At 40.0% G+C, this 26,283-nt stretch overlaps 1 protein-coding gene across 1 annotated transcript in view; it reads left to right on the top strand.

Moving 5' to 3' along the window:
* The first annotated feature begins 9,592 nt into the window (after nt 1-9,592).
* VEGFD (vascular endothelial growth factor D) overlaps nt 9,593-26,283 on the top strand; it is a 30,759-nt gene continuing 14,068 nt past the window's right edge. Inside the window, exon 1 of the mRNA XM_066313902.1 lies at nt 9,593-10,199. Coding sequence (XP_066169999.1) covers nt 10,110-10,199 — 90 coding nt within the window. The 5' untranslated portion in view covers nt 9,593-10,109. The remainder of the gene's footprint in view (nt 10,200-26,283) is intronic.

The following is a 26,283-nucleotide window of genomic DNA, read 5'->3' as shown; positions in this document are numbered from 1 at the left end:
TGTGTGGCCTACTTTTCCAGCCTTGGGGATCTTCTGTGAGACTGTAACAGGGAAATAGTGTCTCTTTGGGGAAGTAAGTAGACAGCCACAGTCAGTCATTATGATTCTTCATGAATCTACATCATGATGGGATCCTCTCACCCTCTGTCTCATCTGATCTTTTGCTGTGCTCTGCTTCCTTTTATGCTGAGTGCTCTTTATTGTAGGCAGAAAAATGGTGGGTGGGGTGTTATGTCAGAGGAATATTCTGACTGTGAAGTCCAGCTTGGCAGAAAGATTCCTAAATAATTATCTATTGAAATGTGTTTGCTGTATTGTTTTTGTCCCTCAGTGGCAGGAGATAATTGAAATCAAGGAAGTATCATCAAGTAACATTGCTTATATCGAAGGCCAGTGAAGATTCAGATCTGCTCAGAACATTCCTAATAGCATGTATTTTATAAGCCTCAGTTGGTCCCTTGGGACTATTTGTAGGATTTTGGATAAAAGGACAGGCTCTCTCCCTGAGGACAAAACATTTGTGTCCAGAGTGCTTCAGGCCACCCCATCAGGATTAAGAGCAGCTTGTCTTAATCTTGGACCATTTGGCCAGATATCTTCTGTAAGTGCCATGTGATGTTCCTGTGGCTTTAAGTAATAATTATCCCTTTTAAAGACTTTTAAACATTATTATCCTTATGACTTAATTATTAGATCATAATTACGCATATACCGTGCCTTGGGGCATGGCAGGAAGACACTTGTGCATGTTTGAAGAAGCAAATCCTGCTTGTAAAGCTCAGTGTGAGGGGAATCAGGGAATCCCCTTGCTTCAGCCTTGGAAAGAGATCTCTGGAATGAACTATTGCCAGAACCATACCTGGGTGTTGCCTTGGAATGAGCTAACTGGAGTGGGCCAAAACAGGACCATGGAGCAAGGCAACTGTCCGTGACTTATGGCAGAGGAGCAAAGATCCAATACTCAAAGCTCTGTCACTGCTTCTTTTATATTTAACAGTCTAGGGATATTCTTAGTTCTCAGTCAGTACAGAAAAAAATAAATTGATTCAAACCTGCTTATTGGATTAAAATCTGCGTTTTTGGTGTTTTTTTATGGAGCCTGGAAAGATTTTGCAACCTTTTCAGCTCTTTAAAATCTTGTCTGCTTAGACTGTTACTGAAGATTTTCTGTCAAACTGAAGGGATGAGAATAGCTAGAATTGAAGATTTAGATACATTTAGAGGCTTTTTTTCAGTGTCTTAAACCTTGTTGAAAATTTGATATTAAGTTAACTATTACTGCTTTTAACATGTTACAGCAAGAATCTATTCCCAGAGAATTTTTTAGTAATTAAGGTTTAATTTCCTTTGGACTCATGTCTGCCTGTTTTCTGTGCTTTTCATTTATTTATTTTTTTTTTTTTTTAGTTTTTTTTTTTTTCTTTAAATAAGTAACTCCTGTTTCAGTATCTAAATAGTGTTTACTTTTTTAAATTGGAAATTTTTCTATAAAATTTCTCCACTGTTTAAAGAATAATACAGCAGTCAATGTGGATTTAAGAATATGTATCTCATTATTTCACTTGGTTCTTGTCTTTCCCCTTCTCTTTTAAGCAGCATAAGTTTGCTTTCTGTGCCCTGGCTGCCCTCCTGAACTTGGAGGATTTTGTTATGAATACCCTGGCCAAAAGGCAGTGCTGGATGCTTAAGTTCATGGTATATTCATCTAATACCAATGAGAGGGTAATTCCCAGATAATTAAAGAGGTCTCTCAGAGCTCTTGTGACATTATAAAACACTCTAGTTAAAACCTTACAGTTTATATGGCCAAGTGAATTATTCTCCTCTACACCACTGCTGCTGGTGGGGAATCCATCAAGTTTTCTGTGGTACCTGAACAGAAGGGCAGACTCCTACGCTTGCAAGCAGATGTGGGGGCATCAGTCTCATCCGTATAAAAATAAGTTTGCATTGGCTGTGAGACCAGCAGGCTCCAAGATGAAAGAATGTCAGAACACCCCCAGCCCTCTGAGAAGCCTTGATGGCACCTGGCCCTCTGAACCCTGATCTCCGCAGTGGATGGGCATTAGAGATAAGTAGGTTGTTTCACACAGGTGACTGGCCAGAGGATGTTGGATCTGAAATGTTAATTGGATCTTGTATGCAGGCAGAGCTGGGTCAGCACAAACAACGTGGGGCTGAAAACTCTGAAGGAGATTCAGTTAGCTAGTTCATCTTTTATTTTGTCTTCAATGGGAAATATATAGGGTGAGACTGACAAACTGTGTTTATGCTTACACATTATTGATAGCAATAGGATGTAATAAAGATAGGAAATGGTGGGTTTTTTGTAAAAACAGAACTGCTTTTATGTCAAAAAATCATCCTATTAGAACTAGAGATGAACTTTGTAATATATACACTTTGAAGCATACATTTTCTTATCTAAACATATCAACATTCAACTTTCATTTATTCTCTCCTGCTGATGTCAGGGAGCTAATTTGTCCTTTTATTGGCTTAGTATATGTCAGTGTCAAAGCAGCAAAACAATATGTAAACAGTACCCACTTCATCCTCAAACTCTAAGTTGCACCAGAAGGGTTTTATTTTCATATTACTGAGGTGTTGTTACTCTAAAGTGTCCTCAGATAGGTATAAGTCCTGAAATTAACTTTCAGTGCTTTGCTGTAGCTCTGTGCACCCTTTTGGGGTGTTCCCTGCAAGGAGAATTATGCTCAGCCCTGTACTCATTCTTTGGCCATCTGTTGTGTATGTGCATACTGCTCCAAGGAAGTCACTTCAGGGTGCTACAGAAGTGAGTAGGAAAATCACCTGTAGGAAACAATGGTATAAATCCCTTTAATATCACCTTCTTGCTGTCCTACTTCTTACAATGTCATTTCAGTTATCGTTGGACTTGTAACAAAATTTTCTGCCCATGAACATTTTAACTTCTACTTCTCTGACTGATTTCTCTGATCACTTAAAGCCTTTATTTGTGAAAATATCTATATGAAGAGCAGAAGCCTCTGTTTAGGAGGAATTCTGGTGAAGACAGTTGTTCCTAAGACTTTTTAATGCTGACAGGTCCTAAAAACGTTGTTTTCTGTTCAATGAAGACAGAAAGAAGCAGGGAGGGTGACAACAGGTATCTTTAAGCTGTCTAGTGTGGGGCTTAGTCTTGGAGTTCCTTGCTGGCCTTGAAGGGCAGGATGTTTTCACAGTATCCTCTGGTTGTACCCACTGGGTCAAGAGTCTGGGATCTGGCACAGAAACTGTTCCCAGGGGGTTGTTTCTGCTTTTTTCAAGACCACATCTCCTTGACAGGACATCAGAACTAGGAAGCGAGAAAAATCTGGGCCCTGGAACTTGGCCAGGCACTTGAACTTGAGGTGTTCTGTATTGCATTTAACCAAGAACTTTTTTTAAGCAGAATGGATATGATTATAAAGTCCATAAAAAGGCGAAAAGCTAATTGTATGTAGATGTGACTGAGAGTATTTATATTGTTCTGTGCTGATAGACAAAGTTATGCCTACAGTTCCACCAGCTGCTTATGGGAGCCTGTGGCAAATTGCAGCCTGGTGTCTGAAGTGCAAAGATGAAGCTAATCTTACATTTTCCACTCCTGTCACAAGGTTTGCCTTACCTCAAAGAAGTGTTGTGATGAGATGGAAGAAACTCTCCAGGAGCTCTTGAAGGTGATCATGTGGTAACAACTGCTTCAGAAAAATGTTCTTGCACAAATTTGCTTTAACTCTCCAGTACCATAACTTATAGTTGCTTCTTGACCTCTGAGAATGCAACAGAATAAATGGGGATTTTCTCATGTAAAAGATGCTTTCCTTGATGTCTTGTAGGTGCTCTTCTGCCACCATCCACTTTACAGTCACTTGAATTATATTGCTGTGAGGCTCTACTGGATGAGAAGAAAGCAAATGTTTGAAGTACAAGCTGTAATGTTGCTCTGCCATGTGGGCTTACTCAAGACATTAGCAGAGACTGCAAGGTTAAGGATGCTGATATCACCTGCAGTCACCTCTTTCTCTTGAGAAATTCTGGGTTTGATGAGCACAGTGCAACAAATGTCTGTTCAGTTACACAAGTTGGTGCAAGCTGTGCATACCTTAATTCCCAGGGTAATTTAGCAACAGTGCCACGTGCGCTGGAGAAAATGAGAATGTATTATTATTCTCTTTCTTACGAGAACCCGTGAGTTCGTGTGCTTTGCTTGCAACACTTTCATTAGTCTGGATACTCACTGTGCTTTGCAGTCACACTTCCCTTTCCTACTGTACAGTAGCTGAGGGTGAAGCCTCAGACTGAATGTAGGCATTCACCAACTCTGGATGGTGAATCCATCCTCTTGGTAACTGCTTCCTGCCTTGGCTTTGTGAACTGTTCCAGATGTGACTTGAACAGGTAGTGATCCTCAGGTGTATTTGAACACCAGCCAGTGGTTGGTTCAATGTCAGTTTGGAGCCAAGGGCCTGGCTACAGTCAGTGTGAAGGATATAATCTGGTCAGAATTCCTTTTCTCCTTCCTCCTCTCTCTTCTGTTTCACCCATCCCCTACCTCCCCACTTTTTCCTTTACCCTTCTCCTTAACTGCAAGACCTGTTTTATCTTTATGTTCAGCTTCTCCCACTTCTCTGTAGAAAGAAATGAGAACTTATAAAATAACAAGTGAAATAAAGGCTCATGAAAGCTATTACACACCTCTGTAATTAAAGTTTGATTATTGTTTCAGTTATGCCCTCATTAACAGATATGTAAACACAGATGGAGGTGAAGACAAGCAGGCACAGAGTTCCCATTATTAAAGATAAATATGAATAACAGGAACCCAGAGAGAGCTCTTACTCTCTGGATCAGGTATATATATTCCTGTAGGTTAGACTTAGAAGTTGGAGTTACACAGACAGACACAAAGGAAGCACTGAAACAAAAGAAGCACAAATTTCTTCATACTTGATATAAAGCTCAGCACAGCAGCCATTCCCCAGAGAGTTTTTCTGTCTTTCCATGCATTAGGCATTACAAATGTGAACCAGTGAAGGGTAACAAGGCAGCTGTGCTCTTCATAAGGCTGAGGCAGAGCCTATTCAAAGCCAGAGCATCTACATGGTGTTTACACCTCTCAAAAGTTCAAGCAGTGTTTGTTTGTGATTTCTATCTGCCTTTTGCTGACAGCACTCCTCCATTACCAAGGCTGTCCCTCCCTGGAGCAGGGGAGGGCTGAGCCAGGGGATGCTGTGGAGAGCTGGGAGTTTGCCTGCCCTTCAGCCAAGGGTGTGTTTGTGTAGACATTCCCTGGTGAACCTTGAGCCAGCTAGATGGAGGTGTGGATAGCAGCTCAGCCACTGCAGCCTGGAGCACAGCAGAGGCACCCACTGGGATTTCCCCTCTTCCCCAGCTGGTTTTGCATCCTGCTGTAAGCTCCATGTTTGCTGCAGCAAGTAAATGATCTAATTTTAGGGCAGCTACAGGATAACTTGAGGAGATGCAGCAGTGTTGTGGCTGATGAGAGGGATGGCTCTGGATCTGGCTCTGTGGTGCTGTCCCCATCACTGTGCTAGTCCGGCTTTGGCAGAGACTTCTCATGCTCTGAATCTGAGATTCTGTGCACGGCATTTTCCTTTTTTTTCCCCTAAATTCTATCAATCCAGTTTAGGATTAGTGTGATGTTTCAAGCATTCTGCTATTTCAAAGAAATTTCTGATGCCAGTAACCATTTTAATAAACATTGCTTTATTTCAAAAAAATGTTTTTAATTTGGTAATTACTTGATAATTAGTTTAATAATGTGTGCCAAGTGACTGGATTGCCATATAACTGCTAAGTCATGTGTGCTTTATGAAATCTAAGTTAGGTCCTTGTTTGCAATATTTTATAAACCATCTCAATTTTTTTTTTCTATGAAGCTTTCAAGAAAACAAGTTCCTCTGCATATGGATTAGTTAGAGCGAATGTACAGATCTGCTAATAGAATCATCTTGAAAATACTTAGTTGCCTTCATTGGGAATAAAGTTATTCTGAACACTGCCATACTGAAACTTCTAATGGTTTAGAGCTTTCAAGTCTGAAGTAGCTGATGAAACAATACTTTTTTTCGAAGTAAAGGCTATGCACTGCCTTTATTTATCTCCAATTTCAACTTTGCAAACTGATCAATTTCATTGGAGTTTATTTAGGACATATCCTCACAAACCTCTGATCTGAGTAGTCCTATTGATTGATGGTGTACTATTGCATTAGAAGCCTGAAATTTTTTGTTACATTTTTCCAAATGGAGATTTTTTTGTTTGTTTGTTTGAGTGTTCCCTTTTAGTTTTCTCTGGCTAATAGTGACACTAATATGAGCCTATCTGCAGGTCTAAATTCTTTTCAGATTACTGAAGGAATTTACTGTCTCGCCTGACAGGATTTCAGCTTGAAGAACATGAGTTGTTCAGCATTGTCAGGAAATTCTTCTGTTCCTTGTGTGTACATGCATACAAGAAATGCATGAGTCAAATATGGTGCTGTTTCTTTAGTTTTAGCCATCTGTACTGGCCTTTTTTCTCTTTATGTGCTGTGAAGTCCAAATATAGAACACTCAATGCATCATGGTGAGGAGTTCTAGTAAATAAACTGCACTTGGTCTGCATATCCTATCATAAAAGTAACCAGAAATGATGATTAATCCATTCATTTACCAAGTTCTGGGTCATTTATATGTTCTCTTCCATCACAAAACCAGAGAAGAGGAATCAATGATTCAGGATTTCTGTGCAATGTATATGAGGCTATTACTTTAGAAGACTCATAGTTCAAATATTATTGAAAAAATCATGCATAATGCTTGTAGATAAATAGATTTAATTTACATTGTTTATTTCAGACATCAGTGTTGATCAATATTAGAAACAGATTGAACTAAAAAAATTCAAGATGTTCTTGCAAAGAGCTAACTCATTGCCACAATAGTAATCTATTAGTTGCTTACCCAAAGGTAGCATATGTTTCAAATTTCAGTTCATGATGCAGTATTTAGCATTGCTGATGTATGTCGAGCTCATTATTCAGTTACAAAAGTAATTTAAATAGTCACATAAATTTTATTTAAGCCCCTTTTTAGACAGTGTTAGATTTTAAAAGAAGTACAAACTCCAAACCCTGCACAGAACTGAGCAGGTGGTTCTACAACAGCAAACTGAAATAAAAGAAGAAACTAGAGCGTGTGTGTATTGTTAACTTATGTTCATAAATTAAATGAAAACAGAGGTGTCTGGCCAGACAGCAAGTCTGTTCACTGCTGTTGCAGGCAGACTGCAATATAATCTCACCATACTTCTGAGACTTGAGTTCCAACACAAAAGTATTTAAATTGTCCTCAAACACTAGGCAGGAAAAATCATAAGAAAGCTGTGTAAGGAGCAGAGCTGAGGTGGTGCTGAAGAGAAAACTGACTCTTATCCGGAATTGAGGAGAGAGACAAGAACTATAGGGAATGGGATGAGCACAGTGACACAGATGGTGAAAAGTTTCCCAGAAATTTATTATCTGAGTTTCTCTTGCTTTGCCCTTGTTTTCACTAACAGCTTTGAGCCAGCTTTAGAGACCTCTGCAGTTAACAAGAGGGTTTTTTGCTTTATTTGCTAGTCTTTGTGTCTGAGTCCTAAGGGAGAGACTAGCTACTTTCTGTGTTCTGCCTGCAGCGTCTAACTTGCTCTTGTATAAAGGAGCTTGATTCAGTGCCTGAGGGTCAGTGCAGTCTTCCTGCCAAAAAGCCCCCTGAAGCCAGAGGTGGATGACCTTTCCTGATGAATGGTTTGCTTTGAGGAAGATAAAGGCCTGATCTTTCCAAATGTATTTGTAATTCAGAGCTGAATTTGGTAAGTAACAGTGACGAACCACAACATGGAGAAAATATTACTGAAGTGTTTTCCTCCAACATTTCCAAACCAAACAGCCTTAATCTTCTAATGCAAGACTGCTTACAGTCCCTTAAGGGCAGTTTATGGGCATTTGGCACCAGCCCTACCAGGGAACAGAGCAGCTCATCCCTGGACTCTGCTGGAGACAGGCTGTGTAAGGATCCCACTTGCCAGGCTTTAAGGCGTGAGAGCAAATATTGCTTCTTGATTCTCCTGTGGTTCCGTGTCTGTGCTCCAAATGATCCGATAAATGAGAGGTGAGTATGGCCAGACACTCCCTCCAGTTAACTACAGGTCGATAGAAAGTTATTTTCACGTAGTCCTGAGCCTACAGAGGTTATTTTTGGTTTGATCCCTTGCTCGGAAGCTGTGTATCCGAGGCTGAGGCTTATCCATTTCTTTCAGCAGGCTTTCAGCTCCTGCAAGGAGATGGATATTAGTATCAGAAGCAAAACAGAGACATTAAATGAGGTCAAGGTGACTGTACGTAAGCTTTAGACAACACAGTAATTTAAAATGAAAATGAAATAGTTTAAAGAGTTTGAATTATAACCTACAGTACAGACACAGTATGACCCTTGGAGCATGGGGTGTGCAAAACTGTGAATATCTCTGGCAGCTGGGTGCAGGGGAGGTATGAGGGGGAGCAGCAGGTACATTGACAAAGAGGCTTTTTCCCTCTCATTTCAAAGAGGTGAAATTCTTGCTGTCCTTGTACTAACTAGTGTGCGGTGGGTGGGGGAGGAAGCCAAAAAAGAGAAATAGATTGCTTTCAAAAAACAAGTGGGAAAAAACAAAGCTAAAAATAGTAGAGTTATATATTTTTTAAAAATCTAATGACAGTTAACAGATAACAACTGGAAAGACTAGATTAAAATAATTTTCTTGCTAAGGTCGATTTGTGGTCAATACTGAAGAAATTATTCAACCTAATGGTAGGTAGAGAAGTGTAACTTGTATTTAAGACAGTGTTTGTTTGGACATCAAAGATAGGAAACCAGGACTCTGAAGTACTATGTACTTGACTGTTTATGTTAACAACTGTGGAGTCTGATTCTGCAAACATTAAAACATGTGAGAGTGCAATTATTCTCCTGAACACAATATATATGAGTACAGCAATATAGATTTAACATGGGTAATCATCGAAGTCTTTGTCTCTGCTATAATTTTAAATTATTGATCTCTGTTTTTAAATCTCTGTTTGAAACTGCAGAAATATACAAAGAAAATATGTCCTTATCTTGGAGCAAAAATGCTGGTTGCGTTTTGTTGCAATAAAAAGAGGTTTTGTCCTTTTATATATCTGTAGCTTCATGAGCTTTCTTTTAAAAAAATCAAAATCTTGTTTGTTGTCAAAGACAGTTCTTAATTTTGGTTTTTAAAATTTACTCAGAAACCCATACAAAACATAAAATAGAAAACATGAAATAAAGTCAGTCTTTCTCTTTTCCCTCCCTCTTTCTTTTTTCTTTCAGAGAAGTAACATAAAATATGTGTGTGGTGTAAGAACGTGTGCTGAAGTTTCATGTTTCAGGTAATCTTCTTTAAAATAATGGGAGTTTAGATTGCATCAGTTAGTTTAAAAACTGCTATGCTATTGGTAGGAAAAAAATGGGATTTGAGCCAAAATTTGCCTGTGTTACTGCCAAAGTCTGTATCAGATTTAAGACACATGCTTCTGCAAGCTTCCATGAAGGTTGTGAAAAAAGTTTTCATACAGAGTTGGATTACAGCTCTCGGCTCAAAACACTGGCCATTACACTCCCATCTTAAAAGCCTGCTGTAACACAGAGCACAGAATCGAGTAGATTTCTTACATTTTCTGGACCACAGATGGATTTTGTATGTCTCTTTGTGCCTTGATGGAAGATAAATTAACTTCACAAACTGGAATCCATACCTGATTGATTGTGAGTGCGTATGTGTATACATACAGATATATATCTATTTAAAACCTTATCATGATTTTATTTCAAGTGTATCTAGGATCTACTCTAAGAAATTACATTCTCTAGAGGAACTTACAATTGTTTTGAGCAGCAAAGAGACAGATATTTACTCTCAGATGTTGGAATCCTTTGTGAGTTTATGAGAGAAATTCTGGAAGCTTTTCTGTGTTGGTGGTAGAGAAATGCCTTTTGCAACAGACACTTCCAGCTGTACAACAACGACTGCGTAGTAACCTGTGGATTTTACACATCAGAATGTACAAACCGTGGGCAACTGTGAATATTTTCATAGTTTCTTTTCTACATCTGCTGCAAGGATCTGACTATGAGAATGGATCTGTGAAGGTAAGTGAACTTTATTTACTGTGATTCTTAATAATGCAGATTTCTAGAATTAGCTACATTTACTGTGCAAGGTAGTGGGTTCTTTGCTGTTTCGGTAATGGGTTATTGTTTTTTTTTTTCTTTGATGATGGTTTAATTGCAGAGATGTTTAGCAGCCATAGAGGAAAATGAATCTACAAGGAATTTAAATCCATATTCTCTGTGTAATATTATACTACCTTTTTATTTGTAATTAAGTACTTGTTGTATACTTTATTCTTGAGTTAAAATTTTAGTTTCAGTCATGCAAAATAAAAGAAAAAATCTGAAAAAGAAGCACAATTAAGAGTATTTAAAAGATTTGATAAATACACTTTTTCATTTCAGGTATTTATAATTGCAGGAATTAATATGCTGGCATTGAAATTTTCCCTGTAAAAACACGTGTTCATCAGTTGTTCACTTGTTTGCCAGATATCAGAGACACGTGTTTCTTTTCCTTCATTAGAAAAAGTTATATGGGATTTTAAAATAAACGGCAACTAGTAATAGTAGAGCACATTGCCTGCAAATTAACTTTTCTTCTGATTATAGTATATGAAATTTACTATTGTCAATATTTAAGCTGAAGCCTCACCATGAGAGTAGGATTTTTCAGATCTGACTTAGAGACAATGTGAGAACATCCAGGACAATAATTTAGAAAAATCAGAACAAAAACTGGAACAAGTTTCTACATGTGCAGTCTGTCCAAAAATGATTAATTCAGTGTGTGGTCCAGAACAAATTATTTGTTTTTCCCTAGCAGAGAAAAACAAGCTAATATTTTTGTTTTCACTGCAGAAAACCTGCCTGCAAGCAATGACCACACACTAGTCTGTGAGCCTGCTGCATGCTGACCTGGGCTTTAGAAAAGAAATGCTAAGTTGTGTGCCTAATTTCAGACTACTGTTGCCAGCCCAATAAGTCAGCCTTGGTGAGCAATGTGTGCCTCAGGATGACTGATGCCTGCTGACTGTTCACAACTGTTTAATTTACACTCTCAGCAATCAATTCTTTGAAGGCATTAGGACCAGAGTAATAAGCTTTGTTGAATACATTAACTTTGTGCACTGTATGACAAATCACCAGTTTTGTACTTGTGAGAATCACTATTTAAATCAGAATGTGCTTTCTAATGCAGAATAGTACCAGAATTCTATAATTAACACGGGTGATAATTGTAGCCACATGTGGGACACTAGTTTATTCAGCACAATTGTAAAACCACTAGAAAGCCCTTTAATTATAAACTTTGAATCCATATCCACTTTGCCTAGAGTAAATGCAAGAGCTCTTCTTGTTAGTTTATTCTGGTTGCAGTTCATTCACTGTGATGGGATTGTCCATCTGACATAGGTACAATTGTGATTATTTCCACGGAAATTTGGTTACCATTGTCAAGCAGCCAGCTTAGCCACAGGCTGCTGTTCTTGAAACAGCTCACTGAGAGTTTCCAAGAGTATCCTGAGGGGATCTTATAGGTCACACTCAAAATGTGTCACACTCAAAAGGTGTCACACTCAAATGCTGTGTTTCACTTGCATTGGCTGCTGATTGCCAAAAGGAAAAGACTGGCTTTCTGCTTGTTCTGTCTCTTTTGGTATAGACAGAGGGGTTTGGCTAAACTGCTCATCTATCTTTTAATGTTTTACATAGAGTGTTAGCTTTCTGGGTTGTTTTCTCCTGTATGCCCTGTGGGCTTCTGTGTGTGTACATATGAAGAAATATACCAGAAAATTTCTTCATCTTACAGTATTGGATGGTACACAGGGTTATGACTATTTTTTTACCATTTGCACCTCAAACTGAATTTGCAGTACACCAAAATGATGCGTTGCATTCACCTACCCTTTTTAAGGTGCATATATCTCCTTTAAAAAAATTCTTTAAGCTCAACAGCAGCATTGCCTGGATAAAACCCACAAGGTCAGATGCAGGTAATACAAAACCAGTGAGGTCTAGGAAGGGTTAAGCATGAGCAACCTGCTCTGCCCCCTGTTATATGAATCCAAGTTGGTGAGCTCTGCCCAGCACACCTGAAATTTTAAAACTTTATGCTTTAAACCATCAGGTGGTATCAGTGTGCTATCGTGCAATAGAGTTTCAGGAAGCTAAGGGTTTAAATACTCTCTTTTTCCCCTTCAACTATCCTGATAAAAGGTATGAATGTTAAAAAGCTTATATACAAGCTGCAGTGATTCAGCATCTCCATGGCAGTTGGCTTTTTGTAACCATTCAAAAGCTCCATCCTCTTCTGAGCACATGAATCCCATTTCCCCACCATATACATGTATTCCTTGCCTGTCAGAGCTCTTCCTTCCTCTCTCCATTCCCAACCTGTTCTACTCCCAGCACCTGACCTGTGTTCCCTCACCTCCAGGACTCAGGGACTCAGTTTTCCAATTGGTCTCTTGTTCGTGCTATCCAAGTGTTACTCTCCTTCCCACTTGCTTCCTCCTGGATGGGGACATCCTTCTCTCACAGACCCTCAGGAGTTTTGTCCAAGCTCCTCAGAGACAGCCCTAATGGACATTTATGTTTTCCAGTCATATCAGACCATAGTTCCTCCATTCCCTTCTCCATCCATAGCTTCCTTCTTTGATTTTAACTTCTGTGGTTTGAACTGTCCCAGCTTTCCTTTTCCTCACCCATTTCTTGTTCTGATGTTCAAAGACAATCTCAGCCTCCTTGGCCAGGTCTTGCCCTCCTCCTTTGAGTGTTCATCTCCTTCATGTCCCAGAGGCAAATTCAGTAGCTTCCTGTTCCTGGATGCCAGACCCCTGTGGCCTGAGGGGGAAGAAGGGCAGGTCCTGTGCTCTCAGCCCCATAGGCTGGACCTGCACCCATGGGTGGCCTGCACCCATGTCCTGCTCTGCTCCTGAATGGACTGGAACCAGCACAGGACCTGACTGCTGCAAAGCCCTGGGAGGGCTGTGCTCTGTTCTACTCTTTCACATCTGGGTAGATTTTTTTCAAAGATAGCAGTAGACACATCTGAGCCAAAAAAAAAGGGTTCCTTAGGTGTCAAAAATTCTTATCTGTGATTCACTGTAGGGAAACAGAAATATTTTTTTGCATGGATAAAGGAGGAGCTTCATCCTCTACTGTGGTCCAGCCATTTTGACAGAGAGAGCAAGAAATTATTAAAATAATTCTGAGGCAGACATCTGGTATGGAACGTTTCAGCCTGAACATCGAATGTCTGGCAGTCAGAAACCCAACTGGAGCACAGGCTCATGGTGGGAAGCTGTGGGCAGCCTCAGACAGGGGCAGCACAGCCACACAGGTGTCCAGCAGGGCTTGGCTCCAGAGCTGAACTGATGTCAAATTGCTTTCCAGTGGCTTGGTTCAGGACGCTAACCTATGAAGTCCTCATAGAAGAATTAGATTTCCATGTGGATTTTCTGAAGACTGAGAATTATTTTCTTAAGATTTTTTTTAAAATTCTTTAAAATTCCTTATTGAAGTTCTTGTCCCAACAGCCTCTTACGTTTTGGAACCTCTCAGCTAGAGAACCACAAATTTCACTGTCTCTCTTTCTGTCTCTCCCCCTCAAATTTTTCCTCTCATAGAGCAGCAGCAGACATAAACTACTTTTTCCAGAATTTTAAAATTAGATGTGAAGGGCTATGTCCTGTATTCATCTGAGCTAAGGCAAATTTTTTTGCCAAGAAAAGCCAACAATCCATCAGAGCTGCTTCTGCCTTCCAACACTAAAACTGCCTCTCTAATGAGGCTGCAATTTTTGATCTCTGAGAATGAAAATCTCATTGCTTTCCTCCTCAATTCTGCTGCTTCACATTATAAATAAAGTGTTGGGGGACAGGCAAGAGAAAGGAACAAGTGGCCACTTCCAAGTTAAACAGACTCAGAGCCTTTTCCTTTTGCAGAGGTGTTCTCCCCATGCCAACCCTTCCTTGGTTTTTGTTAGAGAGAAACGCACAGTGATAGACCTGGGGAGTGTCTCTGAACTATAATGCTGCTTTCTGATCAAAAGACCAAGGGGTTAGGTGGGCTTAGCTGGGAGATAAACACGGCTACTCTCTGTTACATGCACTCCTTTTCCACAGCTAAATCTTTTTTACATCTGCACTAAACATTGTTAAAGCTTCGAGTGGTGGTTTTTTGCTCAAACAGATCTTCTTAATCTCCCTCTGTCACTGTGAACAGCACAGAGGGGAAGCACTCTCCAAACACAGCTGGTACATAGTCCTTGTCCACTGGTGAGAGGGAAGTGGCACTTCCCCATCCTCCTGAGGCCCTGGACCACCTAAGTGGAGAAAGTCTTGCCCTTGGGAAGGCATGGAAATACTGGAGAGCCATCACACCATGGGTGGAAGAAAGCAGGAAGCTCTTTACATCTCCTTTCTGAGAGCCAGCTGCAGTCTGTCTGTCTGTACAACTGAAACAGAGCTCTGTGAGGAAACCTGAGCAGCAGAGCTGGCTGTAAGATTTTGTCTCTGAAATTATAAGTGACACTGTTTTTCAGATAGATCTATGCAGCTTTCTAAAATATGCTTGTGAATGTTGACACTTTCTAGAAAAGTTAGATTCCAACAAATCTTCCGTGTCATGGGATCTCTTCCTCAAAGGCAACTCCTGAAATTTCAGCAGTGCTCAACTGCTAGAAAAAGCAACTTGAAATGTCATTGGGAATAATTTCTCTGTTTTAACTAGGCTTTTCATCCTCAAATCCAGCTTTCTTTCAAAGTTAGGAAACATTTCTAAACAGATGTTATGAGATTGTGGTTTTCAGAAGCATTTCGTTCTCCCAGTTTTGTCTGCTGTTTTGATTCTTTGTGATTACCGTCTCTGATAGGCACAATGAGCCAAAAATGTGTGAAAATATACTCGCAGCATTCCTGCAGAAATAATTGTGTTTTTCCTTCAGAAGTGAGAAGCTATCAGAGAAGTTGTGAGGAAAGCCAATTTGTTCTGACTTATCTGCTACTGTCTTGACAAGGTGCACTGGAGGCAAACAGAACAATCCTGCATTGTTATCATGCCACACAGCATCCGTCCTTGGCTCTTATCAGTTTGGAAAGGCAACTACTAACACGCTGCCTCTTTATAAAGAACAGTTCTGGCTCATGAGAAGTAGCAAAAAAATCTCTCCCAGCTGCTGATCCAATCCAGTTCATCTCAGCTAGGATTTTAATGTCTGAGGATAGAGCAGAGCTCGGAAAAGTACACCAGGCTGTGTAGATTAATCGGATGCAGCATTAGAGGAATCCAATTATCAGCTGTTTGAAATTAAGCACTAATTAAACTTTGCCATTAGTTGTAGCTCCCATCTGAAAGTCTGTGAAAGCAAGGAGAGGCAAGAAGGCACGTTCAGAGGGCAGAGGGACATCCTTTTAGTAATTAGTGGTCTGAAAGCAACCAAAACAAGCCATCAGCTCAGGCTCAGCAAGGGCTGCTTGTTTCTGTTTTCTGCAGCTTACTGCTGCTTTCTCCCCAGAGGCATTTGGGCTGTTTATAACCAGTAGTGTGGTGGTACCAATGTAGGTTCTCACAGGAGGCAAGAAGAGAAAAGATCTGCCTAAAAGCAGGAAAAATGGTGCAAATTCCAGCTTGTGAGACCTCTGCCATGGTGTCTGCATTTTTTGTTCTAATCAACACTGCTGCTGTTCCAGACAAGGTTTACTTGTGTCTTATCTCCTGTGGACACCATACTGGCATTTGGGAAAAAAGAAATAAGGTACAGTTGTTGTAGGTGATAACTCATTTATTCTTATTCCCACTAAAATACCCCCTTGTATACTACTTTTTATAGTTATCATACAGTGGGATCTGTGATTCTTCTAGGCTTTTTCTCAGGGCAAGCAAGTTCAGTTAAAAAACTGGCCTGTGCCCTTTCTTGGACTTGGCTTTGAGACCATATTGCTGAGGGGGAAAAATGACCTGAGCTATGCTGCTGCAGGGAAGTTAATCTGATATGGTAACTTTCCTACAGAAACACTTATTCCTGAGAAATTTCTTATTCCTCTTACTATGTGCCATTCCCTTATCTACTTCTCCACCTGCTTCCTACCTCCCCAGCATGCTTTGCAAATCGTGGTACATCTTGCTGGGATCTGAGGAATGGAAACAACATGCTGAGTGCCCCCACTACAGCTGCACAGACCCCTTTTGCCCATGGGAAAACCAAGCAGATTTTTTTTTGTTTTAACATCCTGGTGAAAGAGTGAAAAATGGGCTTCTGTACCAATGAACAGCAGAAAATTTGCACAGGCTATTTTAGCTTTCTTGCATTAAGAAAAATTCAGCTTCCTTCCTTTGTGAAGGATGTATTTTTTTATTTTTTTAATTTTTGTTCCCAAATGTGATTTGACCACTCAGCTGGTGGTAGGACGCCATCTAGGGTCCTTCTGCCTCCACAAAGTCATACTGAGCACAAACAACGTGGAATTGGACTCCTGGGATCTGGCAATCCAATGTGGGCACCACAGCAATGGGTCCGGAAAGGAGTGACTGCCCTCCCTGCTCTCGGGATGTCAGGATGGGTTTTCCTGAGCCACGCTTTCATGGGAAGCAGGCTGTGTTGGCCTTGACAATTCACAGTCACTGACTGCAGTGTGGTCACTGTTTGAGTGCAGCTGGAGAGGGAATTCTATTTGAGTCATGGTGAATTGCAAAAAAAGTTGCATCATGTTACTATATCATATGTCACTTTGCACACAGAGAATGTGCCACAAAGACAGGGAAAACTTTTCACTTTAATTAGCAGCGTGACTCAGAAACCATGTTAGGATACTTTTCTGAATTGCTAGGGAAATATTACTCAAGAAAAACTACAATTCCAGGAAAATGTGTGCATGTGATTGGGGTAACATAAGTTCATTTAGTGTTGGCAATGGCTTTGCTTTGTGAGTGACATTTTGAAACCCAGCTGTCCAATTGGCTAGTCATACTTCCAAAACATTTATTAAAGTGTCTTGGGGGAAACCCAAAAACCAATGAAGGCACTAACTAAAGGACCCTTCATCACATTAAAAAATACTTTCAAATATTAAAAGAATACATAGTCATCTGATTTCATGCAGGTCTCTCTTAATGAGCTGTTCCAAACTCACTCTCCAAACCCCAGTGACTTCCAAAGAGTGGACAAATATCAAGAGACAGTGACTTCAGCCTGGACATGCTTTTTGTAAACACATTTAATACGCTATTTTTGATGTGTACACCCTGTCATAGTGTTGGGCCAGCACCTAACCTGGTGTACAGTGAAATGATACTGTTCTAGCTGAGCTCTGTATTGAGCAGCACTTCTGCCTCAACACATTGCAGGAATGCAAGACCATATGAACAAGCATATAAGCAGAAACTCAGAAAGTGTACTATAAGACTCCCAAAGCTGACAGTAGAATTTAGGATATGTCAGTGAGTTACTGCACTGGACATTTATGACAAATCACCTGTGTTTTATCTCTTACCAAATGAATGTACTTTGCACAATCACTGTAGGAGGGACCTAAATGTAAACTCTCAATGCAGTTGACTAGGCTTGAGCAGGAAGAAAGACCATACCTTAGCTGCCCAACTCTTTTCTTTCATCTACCACTCCAGCTTTTCCATCACTGCCAGCAAACTGATGCGCAGTGGGTGTTGTTATCTTCAAAATCACAACTAGAGGATGTTTCCCATGAGAACCAAAAGACCTGGCTGTGGGAAGGAGCATTTGTTTAATGAGAGTTGTAGCTGATACACAAAATGTTTGCTGGCTGAAAAAAAGTTCCTTGTTTTGGTATAAAGACCTAACTGGCTAAAAGTATATAGTTTTCAAAGGTATTTTGATAAACTATTATCAGTCTCTGCTTTGGACATGAAAAATTGTATGAAATATTCTGAGATTCATGCTTCCACAAAACCACGTCCAATTCTAGTATTTTCAGTTAGTTGCTTTCAATATTTTGGTTTATTTAAGAGAGAAGACAGCAACCAAAATGTCTCATCTCCAAGGATTTTTATAATGTAAGCATGCTACAAAAGTGCAAGAAGTCTGATTTGTTTGCTGTAGCAGCATAAAAGATCTATTCTAGTTCTAAAGGCCATTCAAAATATAAAACATCTGTTCTCTTGAAGCCACAGAGAACTTAATATGATTTACTCGTGAAAACATATAATCTTCAGCTAAAGTAAAAGCTGTTTTATCATCACCTTGACTACCAAGTTTAGAAAATGGGTAATTAGGTCTCCTTTTTCAGTGGAAGTTAAACTCAAGACCAAGAAGACAGACTCTAAAGAAGGAGTGTCTGGAGCTTTTTACCACATTGAACATGAGGTGGAGCAGTCCAGAGCCTCCTCCTCCTCTGGTTTTGTGTCTCAGACAGGTGATGTACTGACAAGGCTTTAACAAAAGAGGCCCTCAAACGTCACAAATGTATCAGTGAAAAATGTGACAGTCTGAGGTCAATGTCTCCCTGTCAGCACTCTGCCACCTCATACAACACCTGGCCAGATTATTGGTCTGACCTTTTCTGTTCCTCCCAAACCCATAAGTGACATATTTGTCAGTCCTTCTTTCCACGCTCTGGCAGCTCTAGACTGCTCTTCTTACAGGCCAGGGCTCTAAGCAGCTTCTCCTCCAGCAGCCATGGCACACAGGACTTCAGGAGGGAGTGCTGTGATCACACAGTCACCTCTTCCCGAGAGGACGCACAGCCAAGGCCAACGTTTTCTAATTCTCAAGGCAGACTGAGAGAGGTTTTGCACAGATTGTGGACAAGGGAAGCAAAATTTTCCTGTGCCTGTTCTTCATCCTTGAGCTTTTCCAGGGAAGAAGTTCTGTCCCTTTACATGTTTTTTGCTATATACTTGGACAATATAGCTGTATGCTTTCAATACAGCTCTCACTGTATTGGAGAAAACACCCTTTTTAAAAAGTGATAGCTGGAAATTTGTCTCACAGGACAGAACTTGTCCACACTATAAACAGAATGCCCCTTCAGGTTATTAATGCTGTAACTTTGCTGATCAAATGAATGTTCAGTCTGGACAAGGCAGTACACTGAGAGAGATGAAACATTTTTAGAAGAGATTTGAGTATTTGTTTACAACATTTTGAAGGTGAAGTACTGCATGCTCCTGAAATTTCATCCATGCTTCTGAGATGACAAAGACTCTAATAATAAAAAATCGTAAAAATCCCATGACAAGCCCATCATGTTTCAGAGAACAATTTTAGTAGGAAGTCAAAATATCTAATTGTTTTGTGATCATGTTCACTATAATCAAAAATAGCTTATTTGTGCACCAATAAAGTACAATGATGCTTCCACAGGGAATATAGTCAGGGATGCAACTTCATATATCAGAAGTTCACAGCTGACAGAGAATCAAAAATATGATTTTACTGGAGCTGTTGAAAAGTGAATGCTCTTTCTCTCCTTGGAAATGAAATACAGTGTGATGATAAAATTACTGCATGCTAATATGTGTCAGACATATGGCAGAGTTAGATGCCTCATGATGGATATTTATGGGGTGATGCAGCTGCTTGTTGATAGGGCAGTAAGTCACTCCTCCAAGCCTCATGTTTTCAAGCTGCAGAAGATTCTCTCACTGTTTTATTACCTGTTATGCAACACTCCAAGGATACAAGATGCTGCATTATAGACAATATTTGTTATGATAAAATTTGGCAATGGTTGAGCCCCTGCTACCTAAAAATCATGACCTGTCACTCTGAGCAATATCATCAGTGTTTTCTTGGTACTCCCTTTGGATTAATGTCTTCATCTCTTTTCTCATATCTTTTGCTTTGGCTGTAGACACCAGGTTAGGTATCATCTCTTAATTTCATGTTTTTACCTGACTCCTAACTGATAGGAAACACAATAATGCTGAAAATACTACTAATAATGATGAAAACCCTCAAAAGAGTTCTTACTGCACAAAAATCTCCACACAATCTTGTTATTCTTACCAGGAAAATGTAGTTCTTTTTGTTGGAGTCATAATGGCAGGAGCTGCTTCATTTTCCTGCCAAGAGAGAACCAAACTTTTCCAGGGGAACTCCCTTGCAGTTCCTTGGCCACATCAGCTCACAGTGTGTGCTGTGAGCCAGAGCTGGCTGGGCAACTACAGCGTGGCTTTGAGGCAGGGAATGGAGTGCTTTCCTCTGCCAGTGCTGGCCTTCAGCCAGTCCCAGCTCCTTCTGACCCTGGTGCAGTTGCACTTCCTGGGTGGTTATATTTGTGTACCTCATAAATTGCTTGTGCTTTAGATTAGGAGGGGTTATTTAATCTCCTTTGACTACTCTCAGCTGAGTGGGATTCAGGTCCCCTCACTACAGCTAAGCTGTGATTGGCCAATTCATCCTTCAGCATCAGTGTAGAGGAAGAGTGCATTTTGGAGGCACAGTTAATTCAACAGGCTTTAGAATGGGATGAATGTTCACCCAGTGGCCCTATTTTTCTCCATTATCCATGAGAGGAGTCTTAGATAAATAGCTGTTATTCATTCAGGTGAATAGAATCATAGAATCTGATTTTTATTTTTTTTTAATAATTGTGGGGTGGCAGGGAGCTGTAGGTACTCTATCTCCACAAGATGAGCCTGAAACTATAGTCAGTTTAAACACTGTGATAAAATCACCTTGGGGAACGCATCTTGGAAGAGAAAAGGAGGTTGTTTTCAGGTGTAGCACAAATGGAAGCAAAATTCCTTGGTACTTTCTTGTGGTGATGAATCATCTACCTAGTATTTAAACTGGTTTGAATCTAGTTCTGAGATTAGCCTTCAGGCAGCACTGGAACAGGGGGAATTCACCTTCTGGTTGCATCAAGTCTTTGTCTTCTACATAACTTCTCTTGAACTGAATGCAGTTTCTACAGCTGCATAAAGCACACGACGCTGACATGAAAGTCCAAAACGCCCTCACATGCTGCCAGTATCTTTGTGTTCAGGAACCCTCATTTTGAGATAAAACTTCCTCCCCACAGATTGGTTAATTTTGAAAGCTTTAGTCTGACCTTATCTTAAGCCTGTTTGGCCAAGTTTGTGATACAATGGCATTAAGGGAATCATCATTGTGCTATGCAGCTACAATCTGCTTTCCCTGGCAAGATGAATCTGTTATCTTTTTTCTACTGCTTAGCTGCTGAGAGGATGGATCATAAAACAGTGCAAGGTTATCAAGAGGTTCCTTAATCATTTGTCCTGGCCCTAGACACAATGGTAATGTTGAAAATTTCCGTTGGTGTTTATGCAGCACTTGCCATGATAGTGTCTGTGACCTTAACTCAGAAAAACATTCCTTATCAGAAGAATTTTTACTCTTGTTTAGCCTTAAGCAGAGGTTTATGCTCTACTGTAGAGAAACACTGTGAGGCTGGGGCTTGAGGAAAGTAATCATATGTGTAAAGATGTAATTCCTGGGTCTGTGAGCATGCTTGAGTACAGAGTGAAATGCAGGCAGATTAAACAAAATATAGATTTAAATTAATTTTTATTTTTGCCTTCTCATGCACACAAAATATTACTCATCTGCATCAATGCAGATTATCCATGCAGCTGTTTTCTTAAATACAACCTCACATGTTTTTATGCCATAAGCCCCCAAATAAATTTAGGAGCTTAGCAAGCCTTTTTTTTACTGTTGTACTCCACAACTTTCCTCTCTTGTCCAAAATGCCTCCAGGAGGTCTTGAAACACAGCATTAATGCTGCTGAAAAGAGCAGGACATGCCAAGAAAAAAAATAGAGTCCTGCAAAGGAGGGTTCTGCTGGCTTTCTTAGACATAGTTTATTTTTCCCAAGCAAGAAATCTAGGAGCTTGTCAAGGATGGAGAGAAGGTGCAAAGTGCAGAGCTGCAGCATAAATCAGAGGGGAAATGAACTCAGTGCCTGATTTTAGTCAGTGTCCAAGGCGGGGAAGGCGACCGAATGTATCACTGCTTTTTCTCTTGTTACTTTCCAATGCTAACTACTTTTGGGGTTTTTCTGGCATCTAAGATTACTAGGAAGAAGATAGATAGCCCATTATGGTTTCTTTTGGAAGGACAAGAGTTGTAATTATCCAAAAATCACAATTCTAACTCGCGTTATCATTTCCTGATGATTGTTCATAGCCAAAATAGAGGAAAACAGATATTCCTCTTTGAATTGAAGAATAATTTTGGAATATATGAGAGGTCAGTGTTTTGAAAAACATGCAACTTCAGTTAATTATGGATCTGGTTTTTATCTTGGGGTATGGGATTCATTTTTAGATAAGGTACTTAGAAAAATGACATTAAGAGCAACAGCAAGCTGAGGAGATAAGAATGAACTACTTAAACCTGCTACATTCATATTTGTTATGGATAAATTCTACTCAAACATTTCTCACGGGGAATACCATCTCTTTGGTGGACTACAGGGTGTACATTGATGGGCACTGAAAGTTTGGGACATTTGGAGGTTTCCAGTGCTTTGGCTCCACAGGTAATTTTTTTCATTTTGAGAGCATAGAAATGACATTGCCATGGTCCTTTCTCAATGACTCCTTGTCTGATTTGTTTTTCTCTCAAGTCTTAATGAATATTTTAAGTTTTCTGGGGCCAGAGTTGATGATTTTGCTCCCTGTGTGTGTCATGCTAAATGTAGTATAGTTCTGCTCTGTTACAGCCAGATTACAACCATTACAACCAACGGCTTTCACAGCGGTGACAGCTCACCTCAGCTGACTACTAAAATCTGTGTCATTGTAAAGGAAAGTTGGATGAGGGCATGGAAGGGAAAAAAAAAATCAGTGTTCCTCTGGGCCAAGAGGCTGAGCAGCTCAGCCTGAGATAGGTCTCCCTAGACTCCCACCCAGCAGAACATGGGGAAAGAAGTGAAAATAAACAACATAAAAGCACAGTGGGATTCAAGATGTTGAAAGCAGAGTGGAGGATGGGAGGGGAACCTGGAAGTCAGGAATGTAGTTATCAGAGAAAGACTGAAAAAGGGAGATAGGGATATCTGAAGCGTGGGAAACAGCATGTGCAGATGGCTACAGTCAGGGGAAGCAGACACTCAATGGTTCTGTTCCTCTTTTGCATTTTGTGAGGAGCTGGATCTCCCAGAAATGTCAGTGAAATGTCAGTCTGACATCTACATATCTTTCCTCTGCTCTGTGGCTGAGTGAAGAGCTCCCCTCCTGTTCAAATGCTAGTTTTAACTGTTTTCCACTTGCTATCAGGGTGAGAGGACATAAAATCCTAAATCACATGACAGGTAAGTTTGGGATGCTGTTGAATCTAACATCCTCCTCCAGCCTCACATTTTGAAAGATTTATTCACATTTCTGTCCAAAGCTGCACTCTTCTAAGTAGGTCTTTTCAGTCAGCCAGAGTATGTCTATATCTAAAACTGAGTTTGAATTTAAACAGCAGTATATGAAAGAAGTCTCTGGACCTGTGTGGTGTCCTATGGCACTTCATCCATGGTATTGTCCGAGACTGTAAGAGGTTCTGTGTTTTTATTTGGTGCTGTCCTTTTCAAAATATTATGACCAGAAATGAATGCTTTGGAAAGATTTCATGACAATGCTCTATTTGGTGCAACTGTGCAGTAGGAAGAGGGTGGCCAGCAGAAGCAGTTCAGGCTGCAGGGCTTTGTCCTGCTGATGGAGCTGATGCACTTTCTACACTTTATATTTTTTAAGCTTTTACTTTTGAATGCTTTTCTGTTGTGGGCAGAATGTCTCTGTGGTCAAAATGTATTATGATGAGGATGTCCTGGTTGCTTAACTGTCTGCTGAGTGCTCTAGCAAACATTTAAAACAACTTTTTAGGTAAGAGCAATGTAGTAGCCTGAAACAAATGAAAAGGAACACATGAAGGGCTTTTCACTCTTCCTGTTTTGACACTTAGCAAGATTAGAACAAAACTTGGTGCTTCTCTTCAGATGTTTTATAGCCCAGATAGCTGTGTTGAGACATGTCTGACCAAAAATCTACCATACTGATATCTCTTGTGATCTGGTGAGCCTGACCTTGCTGGTCACCCAGCAAAAAGACTTTCAGTGTGATTTCAAATGAATCACGCTCTAAAAGTGTCTACATTTCTCTGTCTTTACTACAGAAGGAGCTCAGGGCAACCAGCTCATGAACAAAATAGATGTCTCCACTGTAAAATCCTATAACTACTTGAGATTCAGACCTCTCTTAAATGCCAGCAGAGCCTTCAGCTCACCATCTGGCCTAGTGTCAGCAAGGCTCAGAGGCAAAGACCATACTTTTTCTCAGTGCTGTTGTTGCAGGAAAGGACACCAGGAAATTCTCTACTGGATGGTGAATCCTGTGAAGAAGTTAGATAGTCAGCTGTGAAATCTGTTCCCTCTAGGAAGAAGTCAAATAAAAGCAGCAGGAATACAATTATTCTTGTGTTATCATGGCAGGCAACAGGCAATCCCACCAAGCTGCAGAGCTCAGATATGTGTCAGGAAACATGATGAGAGAAGGGACAACAGATTCCCTTCAGGGCTGAATAGCTTAGGCAATGTTGAGCAGAGTTGGATCCAACAGAGAAGTGCTAACTCTGTGTGAGTTTTGGATGATCATGGTTAGGTTAATCAGGATACATTTCTGATGACAATTCCACAATGAGAGCTGCTTCTTCCATTTCCTTTGACCATACCCTCCAATTTCCGATATATGAAAGCAGTAAGAGAAGAAGTAACCTTAATACATAGGCAGGTTTTGTTAGTACCACTATTATTCATCAATATCTGAGGTATTTTTTTTAATTGTCAGGAATCAAATCCTATAGGAGATGCATTTTTGATGCAGAAATGACCTCTGCTAATGACCCTTCTACACAACAGTACTTGTGATGGCACAAAGTTTGTTAATTTCAGTGTATTGTGTCGACATTATGGAATTTGTATACCTTTAAAAATTAAAAAGTCATTAAAACAGTAAAAATTCTTGGTTTAGATTAAATCAAGGATCTTTGTTTACCATGAGGGGGCATTGCTGCTTTTTCTTTACCCCTTCATCTTAGGTTTAAACCTTATTTTGCTCATATTAATAATCAGGGCTTGGTTAAGTGGTGAACACAGTGGTGGTTTTGGGTTGACAGTTGGACATGATGATCTTAGAGATCTTTTCCAACCTTAACAATCTATGATTCTGTGACTAATAAAACCTCTTGATATAGGAGTAAGAGAAATTGAGAAGCTAGTCAACCCAAACTGCTGACTCTTACAAGAAGTGCAGGGATATATCTTCTAAGCTCCAGAAAGCTATCATCTCATTTTACAGGTTCTTTGTAAATTCAGTCTCAGAAGTCTTGGATGCTGATTCAGCTAGAACATATTTTGTACCACAAAGAGAAAGAGGAAAAAAGTCAATGCTTAATAGAGTTCAGTTTTGATATCTTTGGTCCCATTACCATGACAGTGCTGGTTCTACACTCACATGTTTTGCAAGACCAAGGAGAAACTTTGTGAATGGGAGTAAACATACATTGTGGTTCTTAGAACAAATAAGTCTTGACACATTGACCTCAAGCTGAATTTCAGCTTTCCTGGATCAGCAAAATTCTGGGTATCTTGTTTGTAAAACTGTCTAGAAATTCAGTTACTGGTGCTAAGTATTCACATTCCTTCTGAGCTATTTTTTCATAAGTGTTGAGATGGGGTTTCCAGTTTTGACCACATATGAAATGCATGAGAAATCCTCCACCTATGAAGCAGCCATCTCTATAATGAAATATGGCAAATTGCTAGAGCACGATATACTGTTCTATACGGGCATAAAAGGAGAGCAAACAACTTTTTCTGAGTTAACTACTTAAGGAATTTTAGGTCAATGGAAGGTAATTACCCAAAAATTAACTTGGCCCATGTGTACAGGCTGACATCTGTATTGTTGCAAAATAAATGCCACAGATGTCTTTATAACGAGTAACAGATGCACTCAGTGCTTGAATTTCAGATCTCATCTAAAAATCTTCCTGTTATAGATGGCCCTTCCCCTCACCCCTTTCCCAGCCCTCTACAGAGCGCTTGCTTGCTACTGGTTCAAACTGCTGTCTGCTACACACCTCGTCACAGCCTCATGTATTACAATATACAGCTTTGCTTTAAAGAC

Source organism: Sylvia atricapilla, chromosome 2, assembly GCF_009819655.1.
Source record: "Sylvia atricapilla isolate bSylAtr1 chromosome 2, bSylAtr1.pri, whole genome shotgun sequence".
Taxonomy (NCBI): domain Eukaryota; kingdom Metazoa; phylum Chordata; class Aves; order Passeriformes; family Sylviidae; genus Sylvia; species Sylvia atricapilla.
This window is presented reverse-complemented; position numbering and strand designations above follow the sequence as displayed.